Source organism: Dromiciops gliroides, chromosome 4 (assembly GCF_019393635.1).
Source record: "Dromiciops gliroides isolate mDroGli1 chromosome 4, mDroGli1.pri, whole genome shotgun sequence".
Taxonomy (NCBI): domain Eukaryota; kingdom Metazoa; phylum Chordata; class Mammalia; order Microbiotheria; family Microbiotheriidae; genus Dromiciops; species Dromiciops gliroides.
The window spans coordinates 59,380,752-59,398,826 of record NC_057864.1 but is presented as its reverse complement, the minus strand read 5'-3'; the positions used below and the strand labels follow the sequence as shown (position 1 = coordinate 59,398,826).

The 18,075-nt window shown below is 39.5% G+C and overlaps 1 protein-coding gene across 1 annotated transcript in view; it reads left to right on the top strand.

Annotated features, from left to right (window-relative positions):
- ADCY10 (adenylate cyclase 10) overlaps positions 1-18,075 on the top strand; it is a 129,967-nt gene that overhangs the window by 70,930 nt on the left and 40,962 nt on the right. Inside the window, 6 exon segments of the mRNA XM_044004605.1 lie at positions 2,636-2,910; positions 5,759-5,895; positions 13,869-13,978; positions 13,980-13,998; positions 16,158-16,436; positions 16,568-16,858. Of these exon segments, the coding sequence (XP_043860540.1) occupies positions 2,636-2,910; positions 5,759-5,895; positions 13,869-13,978; positions 13,980-13,998; positions 16,158-16,436; positions 16,568-16,858 (1,111 nt within the window).

Sequence of the window (18,075 nt, the reverse complement as noted above, 5' to 3'; positions counted from 1 at the left end):
ACAAAATGTCTTGTTCAGAAGGCAGAAGTTGGGGGGGTGAGATATCAACAAATTATTTACTCAAGAGGAAAAAAGCATCTGCCCATGAAGGAGAGAGAGAATGCATTTTATTGGTATTTGGTTTGACTTAGCTCATTATGAGTTGTTTTTTTTCTTATGCTATGGATTTGTTTACTTGCTTAGGTTTTTATAATTTTTTTTTAATTTTAATTTTTTTTTTTTTGGTGAGGCAATTGGGGTTAAGTGACTTGCCCAGGGTCACACAGCTAGTAACTGTTAAGTGTCTGAAGCCAGATTTGAACTCAGGTCCTCCTGAATCCAGGACTGGTGCTCTATCCACTGGGCCACCTAGCTCGCCACCTAGCTGCCCCGGTTTTTATAATTTTTATGTCTTTATCCCTCCCAACCTGGTTTTATAATACATGTTTATGTATATGTCTAGCCTTCACCTGTCCTCTCCTCTAGTAAGGTTCTTAAGGTCAGGTACTGGGGCATTTTCATCTTCATTTTTATGTCCCCAGTGCTTGCAAAAAGTATGTGCTTAATAAATGTTTGCTTAATTGGACTGAATGTTTTTAAAAATTCCTCCAGAAGATGGCTATAGTCCAAGATTATCACCTGTATCTGTCCCAGAACTCGTTTACCGCATGTGCCACCTGGTGGCAATTAAAAATATTACAGGGGAGATTGAAATTGAAGAGGAAATACAATCCATACCAGACCCCAAACCAGAGTAGCAGCTGGTAGTTATCAATGAGATACCGTGACAGCGTGTCCAATAAAAAGTGTTAATGCTGTGCTCTGCATTTTAGTCCAAATCTGCCGTAAAATATTTAACATTGTTTTATTTTATATCCAAATATTTCTATCTTAAAGAGAGAAATGTTCAAACTGGCGTAGCTCCTCCGCGCCTTCAGACATCTTTGTACGCTAAGACAATCTGAGACAAACCGCTTAGGGTCTAAAAGAGAAGAGTCACAGTATGAAAGCACGTTCCAAACAATACGCGCTCATCTCCAGTTTAGAACGACCCCATTCCTTCTGTGATCACTCCCCTCAAGTACTGAAAGGGAGATTCCCTGTGACTCAACCGAGAAGAGGGTCTTAGCCCCCAAACTTGCAGGGTTGGGGAAGCTAATGATCTTAACCAAACAAGAGATACCTTTTGTCCAAAATTTCGTTTTCTGCCTTAATCGCTATTTCCTAATCCCCTTTTCCCTTAACCCCAAGGGGATAAGCCTAGGAAAGATGTTTAGATTAGAGAATTTAATTAATTAATTTTGCGGGTCAATAAGGGTTAAGTGACTTGCCCAGGGTCATACATCTAAGTGTCAAGTGTCTGAGGCTGGATTTGGACTCAGGTCCTCCTGAATCCAGGGCTGGTGCTTTATCCACTGCGCCACCTAGCTGCCCCTAGAGCATTTTATTTCTTAATATTTCTAGAAAAACAAAAACGGAAGTTTTAATGGTTTGGGGTTGTTTTTTGTTTGTTTGTTTGTTTTTGTTTTTGGCAGAGCAATGAGGGTTAAGTGACTTGCCCAAGTTCAAACAGCTAGTGTCAAGTGTTTTAGGCTGGATTTGAACTCAAGCCCTCCTGAATCCAGGGACGGTGCTTTATCCACTGCACCACTAAAAAGGAAGTTTTAAAATATGCTTCTGGGGTGGCTACGTGGTGCAGTGGTTAAAATGCTGGGCTTGGAGTATGGAAGACCTTAGTTCAAATCCAGTCCTAGAAACTTCCTAGCTGTATGACGCTGGGCAAGTCACTTAACCCCTTATTTGCCTCAGTTCCTCATCTGCAAAATGGGGACACAATGGAGATGAAAATGGCAAACCATGCCAGTAGCTATACCAAGAAAAACCTATGGACAGGGTTACAGGGTCACAAAGAGTCACGATGAGCATATGACTATTCATGTGAAGTACTTATACTGGCTTAGAAAGACAGTAAAACCTTTAAAACTAATTGGTAAGGGCAGCTAGGTGTCCCAGGGGATAGAGCACCGGCCCTGGAGGCAGGAGGACCTGAGTTCAAATCTGGCCTCAGACACTTGACACTTACTAACTGTGTGACCTTGGGCAAGTCACGTAACCCCAATTGCCTCACCAAAAATAAATTAATTAATGCTCTAAAAAAAACCCCAAAACCTAATTGGTAAAAGGGCTATCTATATTAGGGGGGAAGTGTGTATTATCTGTTTTAATACAATTTAATCAGATTAATATTTACTACTATAACTCAAACTCAGAAAACAAAGTGCTATCAAATAGATATCCTTATAAGCCTTAATATAGTGATAAGATAAAAATGATATTCAATTAGCACACCAAGTGTTTGCATGGAAATAGATTTCTCTAAAACCTGATCTGTGAATTAAGGATGCATTTTACATTTTAAAATAGAAATTCTTTCTCTTTTTGATTTTGTTTATGTTATGAATTTGTGCTGTCCAAATGATGATAAATTTCAAATCAGTGGAAACTGAATTCTTGAAATTTTATTGCATTTGAGAGTTTTTCCTTAAAAGTGATCACTTCTAACTGCCAGCACAACATGCACATATACACTTTCCATACAGTCATGAAACCTGAAATCCAACACCAACTTGGGTTTTCTCTCCCCTACCTTGTTCAGACAAGTAAATATGAAAAGCTCATTTTCATTATTGATGAAGCCCAGTATGTTGACATAACCTCTTGGGAATTCTTGGAGAAGCTGATCCGGAAAGTCAACGTATTTCTAATCATGTCACTGTCCCCTTTCGTCGATACCCCCTGCAAATCTGCTAGTGCCATCATGAAGAATCGGAACACTACCTATGTCATCATTGGTGAGATAAGTTCAAAAGATATACGATCCAAAGTCTGTCTTGACCTCAACGTGGCCAGCATCCCCAAGGAGCTAGAAATGTAAGTGACCTCATTCTTACTCTGGGACTTTGGTAACTAACACCTCAAAACAGGTCAGGAAATCCTGAGTGAAAAAGGGAAGACAGTCCTCATCCTCAGAATTGGGCTCTATTCTCTGGTGGTATAGGACTATGGGAGAACAGATCTGGGAGAGCAGGGTCAAGTGATCCATCTATCATTGTCTTCTGCAAGGATCATAAGGATGATTACTTATTTATCTGGCTGTCCTCCAGTGTGCATTTAAAAAATAAGGTATCAAACTATAGCTATGGTCTTCTTTTACCTCTTGAGCATCCACTGTAATGGTGTGAATTGTTTATAGCCCATAGGAGATTTTCTCCATCCCTTATAAACAATTTGTTTTCATTCTCCAATTCCAGAATCCATTGGTTCTGGAGAATCCTATGTGGTATGTTGTGTTGTGATTATTAGGACCATTATAAAGACTACCTCTCCACTCCACCTCCCGAGATATTGTCCACTGTGACTTCTGCTTAGGTCCTTCTGTCTTTGCTTAGTGGAAAACCATAAATATCACTTTCTTTTTCTTTTTATTTTTTGGTGGGGCAATGAGGGTTACGTGACTTGCCCAGGATCTGACACAGCTAGTAAGTATCAAGGGTCTGAGGCCAGATTTGAACTCAGGTCCTCCTGAATCCAAGGCCGGTGCTTTATCCACTGTGCCACCTAGCTGCCCTCCACTTCCTTTTTCTCTTAACACAAAATGGTAGTCAAGGGTACGTGCTTAGTTCAACTGCAGACAGGCTTCATTGTGAACAAGTGTCAGAAGTCAAAGAGGCAAACTCCAGTAAAAATGACACCTTATTTCTACCATGTCTGGAGTACTTGGCTCTTGGTCTTCCTTAAAGATTCAGACTTATACATGAGAGGGTACAGTTTGGGTCTAGGATCTGTAGCCAGATCCCCATATTCAGTCAGAAGGGATACTCCATAGTGTTGGGAGAATGATGCTGATCTAGAATTAGCTTGATTTTCTAGGAGCTTTTCAGGACATTGCTAAACCCTCCTTGCCCAGGGTTGATTCAGGGTCAGGCAGACAAGATTCCAGGGGGCTGAGAATTATGATTAATTGGACCTTCATATTTTTACTTTGCATTTCTATACAGAGTATCCCAACAATCTCAGTACAGTATTACGCTTTAATAATTTTAGTATAAATGCTACAAACTTAACAAAAAACATCACTTGAAAGGTTAACTATTTACATTTTTAAATACTGATATGTGGCTTATTAAAATTCAATGTAGGGGCAGCTAGGTGGCACAGTGGATAAAGCACCGGCCCTGGATTCAGGAAGACCTGAGTTCAAATCCAACCTCAGACACTTGACACTTACTAGCTGTGTGACCTTGGGCAAGTCACTTAACCCTCATTGCCCCGCAAAAAAAAATTCAATGTAACTATGGTCTTCTGCTATATATAATACACACACATATTATTTTAGTTGATTTTTAAAAACTTTCATCAACAGCTGCCCACTGACTGAAAGGATTACATTTGAAGTCCTAGCCGTGAGAACATTCAAAATATAAAGTTTTGATGCATACAAATAAGGTTTGACTTAACCCCACAGTAAAAAAAAAAAAAAAATGAGTTAAATCAGAAAAGGACACCCTCTATAGATCCACCAGTCAGAGGATGTATCATCCAGAAACTCCTTCACAGGCACTGAATAACAACAGGGTGCCCCATCTTGTTAAAATAAAATTGAAAATTTATTATTTAAAATTAACAAAATTAGTATGAAAAAATTAAATAATTGAACTTTCAAATTACTTGGACGGGAGGGTGATTTTGTAGCTTTTACTTTTGAGATTTTTAAAACTTAAAACTGCACCAAGACTTTTGGGACACTCTGTAAAGACCTTTGAGAAGTAATCTAACTCCCACCTGGATTTCAGCCAAACAAACAAAAATGATGGAATGCTATTCCTAGGGTTGAAAGAGAACTTGGGTTCATAGAGAAGGGGATGTGGTGGGAGCTACGGCTCCAATGCCACTCTTCCTCTAAGTTAAAAGGGGATTTCTTTATGACACAAGGTGAAGATGGTACCTTTTCCCTTTGCTGTTGCCATGCAGTATTATCACTGACTCTGGTCCTGACCCTCCTATCCTTAGTTTGGGACATATTGGTCAGGATAGACAGCAGCTTGCAAAGCAGGAAGGAGGCTTTGTGGGAGTGTAGTTTTCCTTAATGTCAGTGTGTTGGGAAAAGAGAGACGTCAAGGAAGTAAAGGGAAGGTAGAAATAAATGGGTGCTAAGTCGATAGAGGAAAGGAAAATGAAAAAGGGGTTTGGAAACCAGGGGGAGACAGAGCTGGAGGGAGAAGAGTAGAAGAGTAGAGGCAGAAGGAGTAGAGAAAAGTGGTGTCCAACTCAAATAGAAACCCCAAGGATCCCAGCAGGCCACATGTTGACCTAGAAAGCCACATGTCACCCCTGTTCTTTTGTCTATTGATTGAGTTTGTTAACTATTTCCCAATTCCCCTTGCTAGGGACAGTGGCTGTCCGTTTGATACCTCTGGCCCAGGGGACACTATTCAGTTGTGCACCATGCTTCTAGTTGAATGATGGTTTGCTACTTGATTTATCCTCCTGTAGTAATCATGCCTCTGTTTTACCAAGAAGAACATTGAAGAAAGAAAGGGGATGGGGGTGAGGAAGAGGAAGGAGGGAGGAGAAAAAGGGGTAGGGAGAAAAGCAGGCCATTTCCTTCTAAGTTTTCTGGTGATCAAGAAGCTGTGAGGAAAATTTCAAATTTCTACTAAGTCCCAGCTGCCCCCATCTCCTTATCAAAGAATTTATTCAACAATAGCTTCTTTGACAGGTATCTAGTGGAAGGAAGCTGTGGGATTCCACTCTATTGTGAAGAACTGTTGAGAAATCTTGACCATCACAAGGTACTCATCGTCCATCAATATCAGCCAGAAGAAAAGGCCAATGTGAGCTGGCACTCCCTGTTCAGTAAGTCACACACAATGACAGGTTTTTTCTCCCTTTACTTCGCCATGTAAATCCCTTTCCAAAAGGAGCAGAGTATTCTGTGACATACAGTATGTTCACATGGGTTCAATTTCCAATTCTTTGCCATCACAAAAAGAGCTTTTATAAATCCTTCTCCTCTAATCTCTTTGGGATACAGACCTAGTAGTGGTATTGCTGGCTCAAAGGGTATGCACAGTTTTGGGCATGGTTCCAAACTGCTCTCCAGAATGGTTGGATTGGTTCACAACTCCACCAAAAATGCATTAGTGTCCCAATTTTTAGTGTGGTTTAAAAAATTATTCTTTCCATTTACATTATGGTAGTCACCATGTATTTTATTTTCCTGGTTCATCTTGCTTTAGGCCATGTACATTTTCCTGTGTTCTTCTGAATTCCTTATATTTGTTTTTTTTCAGTGAAATAATACAATAATCATATTTCAAAAACACTTACAGTGTTTTCTAGAATGGTTGGGCCATTTCGCAAATACCAGTGTACTAGTTGGCCTGTCTTTCCACAATCCCTCCAACATTATCCTTTTTCCTCCTTGTCCTCACTTGCCACGTTGCCAATCTGCAGAAAATTCTGCCCTAAGTTCCTGCTTTCCTGACTGATGACTACTTCCCTTTGGAATGACATTTTAAGGGACTCCAGTGGTGCTTTACCACATGTGTGCTATGACTCAGTCTCCAGCCCCCTCTGTCTCCTCACCTGGAGATTTTTGCTTCCCCCCTCTTGTAATTATCTTATATATTGTTTTTCTGGTTCTTCTTACTTCATTAGCATTAGTTCCTATGTCTTCCTATGTTTCTTTTGAGTTCTTGATACATTTTGAATAGTGCAATAATATCCTGATGCATTCTTATACCACCCTCTGCTTAGTCATTCACTCATCAGTAGGGAACTGCTTTGTTTCTAGTGTTTTACAACCATTAAAAGTGTAGCTATGGTGCAGCTAGGTGGAGTAGTGGATAGAGCACTGGCCTGGAGGCAGGAGGACCTGAGTTTAAATCTGGCCTCAGACACTTGACACTTACTAGCTGTGTGACCCTGGGCAAGCCACGTAACCCCAATTGCCTCACCTCCCCCCCAAAAAAAAGAAAAAAAGAAAAGAAAAAGAAACTGTAGCTATGTGCATTTTGATCTGTGTGGGACATTTCTTTCTGTTTCTGATCTCCCTGAGGTATTATATACCCAGCAGGGGAGCCTCTGGATCATTTTTTAAAAACATAATTTTCCTTTCCAAAGTACTTGGACCAATTCACACCAATTCCAACTGTTTTCTTATGTTTTTAAAATTATGTGACCTTTTATATTTAGGTCATGTGCATTTGAAACTTTCAGTGGTATAAGATGTAAGTTGCTGATCTAAACTTATTTTTTGTCAAACTGTTTTCCACTTTCCTCAGCAGTTCTTGTCAATAGCGAGCCCTTCCTCAAGTGGCTTAGGTTCTTGAGTTTATCACACCCTGGACAGCTGAGTTAGATTGTTGCTAAATTTTTACTATGAATCTGTTCCATTGGAATACTTAATTTTTTTTAACAAGTCTCAAATAGAATTAACAACTTCTGCTTGGTAATAGTCAATAATCAATAAACATTTGTTAAGTTCCAACTGTGTGCCATGTATTATGCTAAGTCCTGGGAATATAAATAATAAACAAGAGGAGAAAAGAAAGCTTGTTCCTACCCTCAAGGAATTTACAATCTGATGGGGGAAGAAAAAACACATAAGGAAATTGAAAAATAGCAGTGAGGGTAGTTGGGGAAGTTATCCAACTCTGGAGCATCATGGAAAAGTCAGAGAGGTTCCAAGTGAGAAAAGAGGTATTCTAGCCCCCTGTTCTGGAGGTTCTTGGTCCCACTCTCCAGTTAGAGAGGCAGAGAGTAGTGATGAGGTAGACTACCATGGCTAATGAGATCTTACAACATGATGAGGTTATCCTAATAAATGAGCTTCCTGGGCCATGGTGAGAAGTTAGAAAAGTGCCACAAGAGTGCAGCCAGGTTAGAAATGAGTTTGAGGTCTGGAAAGGTTATTTCCCCCTCTTTGTCCTTTTCTTTTCTTTCTTTTTTTTTTAATAGAATTTTATTTTCCAAAATATATGTAAAAACAAAATTTTAACATCAATTTTTAAAAACCTTTGTGTTCCAATTTCTCTTCCCCCATTCATTCCCACCCCCCACCCACAAGAACTCAAGCAATTTAAAATAAGTTATACATGAGTAGTCATGGAAAAATTCCCAGATTAGCTAGTTGTGAGAGAAAACAGTCAAAAAACCCAAAACTTCAGATTAAGGAATTGTCAAAGAGGAAAAGAAAAATAATTTTTAAAAATGTGTTTCCATCTGTTTTCAGATACTATTAGTTCTTTCTCTGCAGATGGGCTGCAATCTCATAAGTCTTTCAGGGTTATATTGGATCATTGCCTTGCTGAAAATAACTACATGCTTCCTAGAAGATCATCCCCCACTATTGCTGTTATTTTGTATACAGTACATTTCACTCTGCTTCAGTTCATTTAGGTCTTTCCAGGTTTTTCTGATAGTATCCTGTTCATCATAACCTGTATGTAGTACCTTAAGCTTGACAGAGAGTTTTCTTAATAAAAGCACAGCAAAGTAGGTACCATACATTTTGCCATTATAATCAATCATCATAACTATTTCCCTCCATTCCACTCCCTTCCCATGACATTTACTCTATCTTTTTACCTATTCCTCCTCAAAAGAGTTTTACTTCTGACTATCCTCTCCCTCGCTCTGCACTCCCTTTTTCCACCCTTCCTTATCCTCTTCCCCTCCTACTTTCCTGCAGGGTTAAATAGATTACTCTTTTCAATTGGGTATGAAAGCTATTCCCTCCATGAGCCCACTCCAATGAGATCAAGGTCCCTGAGCTAATTCTGTGTTCTAAATTTTTCTTCCTCCCTCCCTCCTCAACCCTCCCTATGTGATCAAGCAATTCAATATGTCATACTTGTGCAGTAATGCAGAACATCTTCATCTTCCTTGAAAGTGTTTCACATTTTACTGCTTACTCTCCCAATCTGCCCTTTCCTCCTTCCCTTCTTCCCCCCTCCCCTTTTCTCCCTCCCCTCCCTCAGGGCAAAAATATATTATTATACCTACTTGAGTATGTATGTTAGTCTTTCTTTGAGCCAATTCTGATGATGTTAAGGTTCACTCACTCCCCGACTCCTTCCCACTCTTGTACTCTCCTCCATAAGCTTTTTTCTTGTTTCCTTCATGTGAACTACCTCTCCCCAGACCATCTCTCCCCTTCTCCCTCTCTGTTTATTCCTCCTACACCTCAACCCTATTTTAATGATGTCATCATGGATTAGTTAGGCGGCACAGTGGAAAAAGCACCAGCCCTGGACCCAGGAGGTCCCAAGCCCAAATCCAGCCCCAGACATAAGACACCCCACCCTGTCTGCCCCACAAAAAACAAAACATAAATGCTTTACAGATATCATCCCTTCATATTCAGTTCAGACCTGTATCTTCTGTGAATTCCTTACTGAGATAGTTCTTATGAGTTTGAAGTATTATCTTCCCATGTAGGAATGTAAACAGTTTGATCTTTTAATATCCCTCATGAAGTCTTTTTCCTGTTTATCTTTTTATGCTTCTCCAGGGTCTTGTATTTGAAAGTCAAATTTTCTATTCAGTTCAGGTCTTTTCATCACAAATACTTGAAAGACTTCTGTCTCATTGAAATCCCATTTTTGCCTCTGAAAGATTATACTCAGTTTTGCTGGGTACGGGATTTTTGGCTGAAGTCCCAGTTCCTTTTCCCTCTGGAATATCATATTCCATGCCCTTCGGTCCTTTAATGTAGAAACTGTTAGATCTTGCTTTATCCTTATTGGAGGGCCACAGTATTTGAATTCCTTTTTTCTAGCTGCTTGCAGTATTTTCTCCTTGACCTGGGAGTTCTGGAATTTGGCTATAATATTCCTGGAGGTTTTCCTTTTGGGATCTCTTTCAGGAGGTGATCAGTGGATTCTTTCAATTTCTATTTTAGCTTCTGCCTTCTAGAATATCAGGGCAATTTTCCCTCATAATCTCTTGGAGGATGGTGTCTAAGCTTTTGTTTTGGTCATGGTTTTCAGGTAGTCCAATGATTTTCAAATTATCTTTCCTAGATTTATTTTCCAGGTCAGCTGTTTTTCCAAGGAGATATTTCACATTGCCCTCTATTTTTTTCATTCAATTGGATTTGCTTTACTGTGTCTTGGTTTCTCATAAGGTCACTAGCTTCCATTTGTTCAATCCTAATTCTTAGGCAGTTATTTTCATTAGACAATTTAAAAATCTCCTTTTCCATTTGGCTTATCAAACTGTTGACTTTTTTCTCAAGACTCTCCTGCATCGCTCTCATTTCCCTTTCCATTCTTTCCCTCCCTTTCTCTACATCTTCTTTCTATTTCTCTTACTTTCTCTTCAAAGTCCCTTTTGAGAGCTTACATGGCCTGAGGCCAGTTCATATTTTTCTTGGAAGCTTTGGATGTTGGAGCTTTGACCCTGTTATCTTCTTCTTCTGAGGTTGTATTGTGGTATACCTTACCCCCAAAGAAGTTTTGATGGTCTTCTGCTTTCTCTGCCCACCTCATCTTGGTTTACTATTTCTTGGCTTTTAAACTCCTTAAAGTGTGGCGCTGCTCCAGGACACACTGTTTCAAGCTACAGCAGGGGCCCGGGGGATGGTTGGGCTTCTCTCAGACTGCCTGGCCCACTTTCATTTAATTTTAAACTCTCCACTGAGGGGGTTGGGAGGGGTGGAGAGGGGCTGCTTCTTGCTTCCCTCCTGTTTCCAGTTCTTCAGAGGGTCCCAGGTGTTTTGTTTGAGGCGGGGCAGGTTTTAATTTCACCTGGCCTGTTCTCAGGTATGGAGATAACCTCAGGCCTACTTACTAAGCAACCAACCAGCAAAGCTTTCTGTGGTGTGGGTTTTAGCTGCTATGAGCCTGCCTGCTCCCCTCCCCGACCTGGGCCTCCTGCCGCTCAGATTTCTTCCTGGTTGCCCACTGGGGTGGGGACAGTTGAATCCTTCCCTCCAGTCCATTGGTACCCCTGCACTTACCCCGCAAGCCAGCCATTCAACCCGACCGTACACTCGGTTCCAGAAGACACCAGTGCTGCAGCCTGTTCAGAGGGCACTGGGGCAAAATTCCTCTGGTGGGTGTCTGGTGTGTCGACCCAATTGCGGGGTTAGGCTTTATTCGTGGCCCAGCATGGCCCCCTGAAATCTATCTATTGCTGGAGAAAACTCTAGGGGCCCATATTTTTGTGTGTTTTTCTGCTCTAAGGGTCTTTTTATTGTATTTTTGGGCTGATTGTATTAGGAACTCTATGAGTTTTAATGTCTTTCCTTGCCATCTTGGCCTCCATCCCCCCCTTTGTCCTTTTCAAAAGTGTTCCCCTTGAGATTCTGGTCCTTTTGTTTCTCCAAATGAATTGTCATGATCTTGTCTAGCTCTGTAAAGGAGTTTAGGCAGTATTTTTTGATAGCAGATGCATCACTATTGAAATGATCAGATCAATTCTTTTAATTTTGTCCTGCAGCTGTCTAAGTTATGATTGTTTGTCTCTGAACTTAGTTCAGAAATTCAGCAGGGCTGTGATGAGTGAAGTTTAGAAATCCAATTCTCCTGTTCTATTCTTGCATCAAGGAAGTCTATTATCCTTGAGGGATGTGGGTGGACACCAGGGAGTCTGGTCTAGTATCTCTATACTACCAAGCTATCCTTCAATGATTTGGTAATGATCTGGTCTATTATCTCTACCTTGGAGTGTGTATACTCAAACCACAACATTTCTTAGTCACAGGAGGGAAGGAGGTGGTTGTTGCTAGACCATCATTCCCAATTTCCAACCAATCATATTGTCCCTCACAGCTCACCCTTGTGACCAATTATATTGATTTTGCCATTCGTGACGTTGAGTTCTTTAACTAATCAGAGGGGTTCTTCCCCACCTATGAAGTTCTTTGTTCTTTGTTTCCCCAAAACTATAAAAGAGAGCTGTCCCCTCATGTAGGGTCTTAGCTTTGCAAGGAAGCTGAGATCCTATTTATTGGTAAATTTGTGCTTTACTAATAAATTGGCCATGCTTGGAACTTTGTGCCTGCAGTCTACCTTGATTCTAACTGTTACACCATATTATCAATCCTTATTTCTAATTGCTTCTCTACATAAACCCGCTGCTCTAGCCAAAATTCCTTATTCATCATCCCTCAAATATCCTATCTCCATATACCTTTACCCATGCCATTCTCTCTGCCCAAAATAAAGATTTCTCTTTATGTCCAAAGAGTTATAAAATTGTATATAACCCTTTGACCCACCAATTCCACTAGTAGGGTCTGTTTCCTAGGTGATCAGGGTAGGGGGGGCATTCTAAAATATTTTTAGCAGGGGCAAAGAAATGGAAATGGAGGGGAAGCCAATCAGTTGGTAAGACTGGTATGATATAATGAAGAATGAAATGAACAGAACAAAGAGAACATTGTATATAGTAACAGCAATATTGTTTGAAGAATAACTGTGGGGGCAGCTAGGTGGTGCAGTGGCTAGAGCACCGGCCCTAGATTCATGAGGACCTGAGTTCAAATCTGGCCTCAGACACTTGATACTTACTAGCTGTGTGACCCTTGGCAAGTCACTTAACCCAATTGCCTCACAAAAACAACACACAACAAAAAAGAATAACTGTGAGTGACTAAGCTATTCTGAGTATTATAAATATTCAAATCAACTAGAAAGGGCCTATAAAGGAAGATGCTATTTGCTTCCAGAGAAAACTGATAAACAGAATTATGCATAATATGGTTTTACACATGTGTAGATAGAGAGATAGATCTTTATCTATTAGTCTATCTATCCATCAATATCAAATGGTGGCCTGCTCTAGTGTGGGGTGGAGAGGGAAGAGAGACAGTTCAGAACTTAAAATGTAACAAAAATTTAATTTTTTTAAACAGAAAAAAAAATAGAGTACAAAAACAAAACAAAAAATGCTACATTTGTATTCATAATTATTTATGTACATGTCTTCTCTCCAACTAGGCTATAAACTACTGAATGGCAAAGGCAATATTTAGGCTTCTTGCTGTCCTCCACAGGGCTAAGCACTATGCCTTGCACATATGGCTGCCCCTTAAATAATTATAATTATCAGAATGACTGAATGAATACACCTTGTGGTTTTCATTGCCAGTAAGAATGGCAACCAAGAGTTAATTGCTACTAGGAAGCTTTCCCATTTTGTTATAGATCCAGGTCTAATTATAATACTTAAGTATATTAATATTCTAAATTAAGAATATGTTCTACACTTTAATATTCTACAGAGAAGATGTGTAGATATATATGTAGATATATACACATACATGTGTAAATATGTATATAGGTATACATATATATATACACCTATACACTTGTATTTACATATACATATTTTTGTTTTAGGGATATGCATATGCATAGTATATAACAGTATGGTATAATATAATGTTACACAATATATTATAATATATAATTATATATAATCTGTGTGTACAAGTACACATGAATAAAGCAGGCATGTTTCACCTAAAATGATAGTATGCTCCTGAAAAACAAAATTTTGAATTGGGAAAGATTCTAATAGTATTGGGAATTCTTCTGTAAAATAAATAATTCTCCCTCAATTATTCTTTTTCCATAAATTTTGGTTTTCATTTATTGGGTTTGCCTAAAGGTAGGTACACTTAGACCAGCTGCAATCTCTCTTCTACCTCACCTCATGACTACATAAACCCACATAAAGTCTTTATCTGCCATGACAGTGACCTTAATTCCTCCCAAAACATCAAAATTAATAACAAAAGGGAATGCCATTATGAATTTCCTTCATCTTTTCTCTTTCTTCACCCATCTCCTCTTATTTTTGTTATTTCTCTACAGAAAACTACACTAAGCCCCAGATGAGCTTAAAAATATTTCCTTTCTCTTCCTCTGAGGATATAGGAGAAGTGTGTGACATTGCCTCTGGTGTCAGATTAAAAAATATGTCACCCCCCATCAACATTAAAAGGTAAAGAAAAATAAAGCCTTGCCCCTTGTAGATTTGATAGGCTAACTTATAAGAAGAAAGGAAGAAATACTAGCGAGATCAGATCCTCCTTTTGTTCAGTTTGGGTCCATCTCACTCTCAATTTTCTGTGTTTGTCCATGACAAATAAGTATGTATGTGTGTATATGTATATATGTATGTGTTGCATTTGTGCATATCTGTATCAGTTCCATTCAACTGAATATCACAGTCTAGACTAGTGGTGTCAAACTCAAATAGAATGGAATGGAGATGGGGCATCCAGGAAACTGACTTAGATACCCACATAGTAACATTATTTATGCTGTATTATATTTTGATTTACTTTGTTAAACATTTCCCACTTACATTTTAATCTGATTCTGGCCCCATTAGGAAGTTTTGGTGGCTTAAGAGGCACTCTTTGTGCATCTGTTTTTCCTGCATAAATGGTTAGACCACACTTTTTTGAGTGACCATGACTCAAGAGAGAAGAATTATTCCCGCAAATCTAAGAGCAGAGATTTTTTAAAAAGCTATATTCCCTAGAGAATGTCATAGCATCATAGAATGATAAGATTTAGGAGGTAGAAGGACCTTGAAGACCATCCAGTCATTTTCCAGAAAAGGAAACTGAGATGTAGAAAAGTGAAGTTACTCACATAAGGTTCCATAGCTAGGTAGTATAAATACATTCAACTCAATCTCCTGTGCCTTCTACATCTAAATCTTTAGCTGGGTGTAGTAAGAACTGGTGTTCAAAATGATGCCGTTAAGGCATCAAAGATTTACCAATCTTTAAGATTCAATTTTATTTCATATACTGCATTTACTAAGATAAAAAAAAAGTGGTACAGAACCAACTCTGGTTTGGTTTTGTTTTTTGAGGGAAAGGGAAAGGGAAATGATGAGTTTTAAATGCAAAGTATCTATTGAATTGGAGGTTGAGTCAAGATAATCAGTGATGTTTTCTGGGGTTTGGTAGGCAGGTTTTTGAGGGTGTTACTGGAAGGGTAAAATGCTGCCCAGTTATTTACAGTATCTTCATATAAATGATTCTTTGTTTCTTTTACTGCTACAATGTATGGGCTTCCAGATCCTAGGCAGTGCTTCTCTCCTCCTGTTAGCTCAGGACCACAGACATCAGCTATTTGTCTTCAATAACAACACTACAGATATTTGAAGACAGCTACTGTACCACCTCTCTCCCCACTAAGTCAACTCACATTTGTGTCTCCTTTTTTGAGATTCCTTTAGCAATAATGATAATGATATTGGACATCGATACAGCTCTTTAAGATTTAAAAAGAACTTTAAAGCATCTCATTTCATCCTCAAAAGAACCTTCAATCGGTAAACACTTATTAAGCACCTACTGTGTGCCAGATACAGTGCTAAGTACAAGGGATACAAAAAGAGGCAAGCAACAGCCCCTGCCCTCAAGGAGCTCACAATCTAATGGAACCTTGGGAAGTAACTGTTTTTATTATCTCTATCTTACAGACAAGGAAACTGAGGCAGACAGAGGTTAAGTGATTTACCCAGGGTCACACAGCTAGTGTCTAAGCAGGATTTGAACTCTGACCCCAGGTCCAGCACTCAATGCCCTGCAGCACCTTGTAGTTTGTTTTGCAACATCCAATGTAGCAACTGATTATACAATCTTGTATTGTTCTAAAGTTGTTAATAGATCATAAGTTTCTTGAAGGGAGAAATGTCTTCTACTGCCTTTTTATCCTTGTAGGTGATGCACTAGGTAGAAAGTAAACTTAGAGTCAGTAAGGACTGAGTTTATATGTTGCCTCAGACATTTATTAATGTGTGACTTGGGCAAGGCATTTAACCTTTTCCAGCCTCAGTTTCTTCATTTGTAAAATGGAGATGATAATAATAGCACCTACCTCTCAGAATGATTGCCAGGATCTAATGAGCTAACATGTGCAAAGTGCTTTGCAAACCTTAAAGTGCTGCATAAATGCAGGCTACTGTTATCATATCTTTTATATCCTTAGTCTGGGTTCTGGCCCCAAAGTGGATTCTAAAACTATTTCTTAGAAGAAAACAAGCTTTCCTTCAGAGAACAAGAATGTTAGCTTTTACCTACTATATTACCTGATATGGGCTGGTGACGATTTCCATATTCTTTGGCTTTCCATTTGCAGAAATCTCCCTAGTCCAATTAGATAGCATGAGCCTTTCTCAGCAGATGTTGGTGAGGTGTGCTGCCATTATTGGACAGACCTTTACTACAGCACTGCTTTTTGAAATTCTCCCTTGTTGGAACATGAAGATGATGGTCGAAGCCCTGGCCACTCTCGTTCAATCCAGCATCTTCTATTGCTTCCAGAATCAAAAAGAGCTTCGCTTGGCATCCAAACGAAAGAGTGCCACTTTTGAGGTACACCACCGTTCCCTGTCTCTGAAGGACTCAATGAGGATAGGTAAGTAGACCCTAAAGATGAAGCATGCTTCTCCTTGAGTAAAACCACTCTTAATCCTAAAAAGTCCTTATTAAGTCAACAGGTAGCTTTTGCCTATAGTCCTGCTAATGAAACTGTTCTGTTCCCTATAGAAGGGAGAGAAGAGGAGAAGATTTGGATACTAGAGAATGAAGTGACTCAGTGCCGCATCTTGAGATTCTGCAAACCCATAATGCAGAAGACAGCCTATGAGCTATGGCTCAAGGATCAGAAAGCAGCTCTACATGTGAAATGTGCCCGATTCTTAGAGGAAAGTGCTCACAAGTGTGAGCATTGTGGAAGTGGGGACTTCATCCCCTTCCACCATTATGCTGTGGACATTCGGCTCAATACCTTAGATTTGGATACAGTTAAGAGGATGATTGACACCCATGGATTTGAAAGTAAAATAATTTCATTCCTGTCTAAAACTGAAATGGGAACTCCAGAGATTGATTCTAGGAGGGGGTGGGATCTATAACATTGTACAACCTAAATCACAGCTGACTATATCTGGCTTTGACTTGAGGAATGTTATGTTTTGTTCTTGTTGAATCGTTTCACTCATGTCTAACTTTTCATGATCCCATTTGGGGTTTTCTTGGAAGAGATATGAATGGTTTGCCATTTCTTTCTCCAGCTCATTTTAGATATGAGGAAACTGAGGCAAACAGGGTTAAGTGACTTGCCCAAGGTCACATAGCTAGTAAGTGTCTGAAGGTAGATTTGAACTCAGGTCCTCCTGACTCCAGGTCTAGTGCTTTATCCACTGTGCCACCTAGCTACCCCAGTATCAGGTTTGGGAGACACTTAAATTTGTTTCCACAGAAGGATGCAGAATTTCTCCAGTGGTGGGCAATCCTAGAATCTCACAGCTATGAGGGGTCTTAGAGGTGAGCTTGTCCAATCCTTATCTAAAGTAAGCATTAATACATATACAGCATAGGGGCAGCTATGTGGCACAGTGGATAAAGCACCAGCCTTGAATTCAGGAGTACCTGAGTTCAAATCCGGCCTCAGACACTTGACACTTACTAGCTGTGTGACCCTGGGCAAGTCACTTAACCCTCATCGCCCTGCAAAAAAAAAAAAAAAGTAAAAAAAAACCCACATACACAGCATTAATGATCATTGTCTACATTCTGCTTAAACATCTCTAGGAATAGGCAACTTGTTTTCCTACAAGAAAACCACCCCATTGTCAAACAGCACTTATTTTTTCAAAGTCTATCCTTGGATTGAGCCACATCTGTCTCTATGGCTTCCATCTATTGGCCCTACTTCTGTCTTCTGAAGTCACACAGAATAAGTCTCATCCCTATTCCATATGACATTGCAGACAGTAGGTGTTTAAGAAATGTTTCTTGAGTTACATTGAATACCCCCTGTAAAAATAGCTTTCCAAATTAAACATCTCCAGTTCCTTCAATAAATACAAGTTGCCCTACCATGGGTATTCTCAAGCTAGTCAACATCTCTTATAACATCCCATCCAGAACTGAACACAAGACTCCAAGGTTTGGTTTAACCAATAAAGAGTACAACTGGACTATCACTTTCCATACTTTGGACAATATACTCTTCCTTACACAACCTGAGATTTTATTAATCTTTTTAAAGT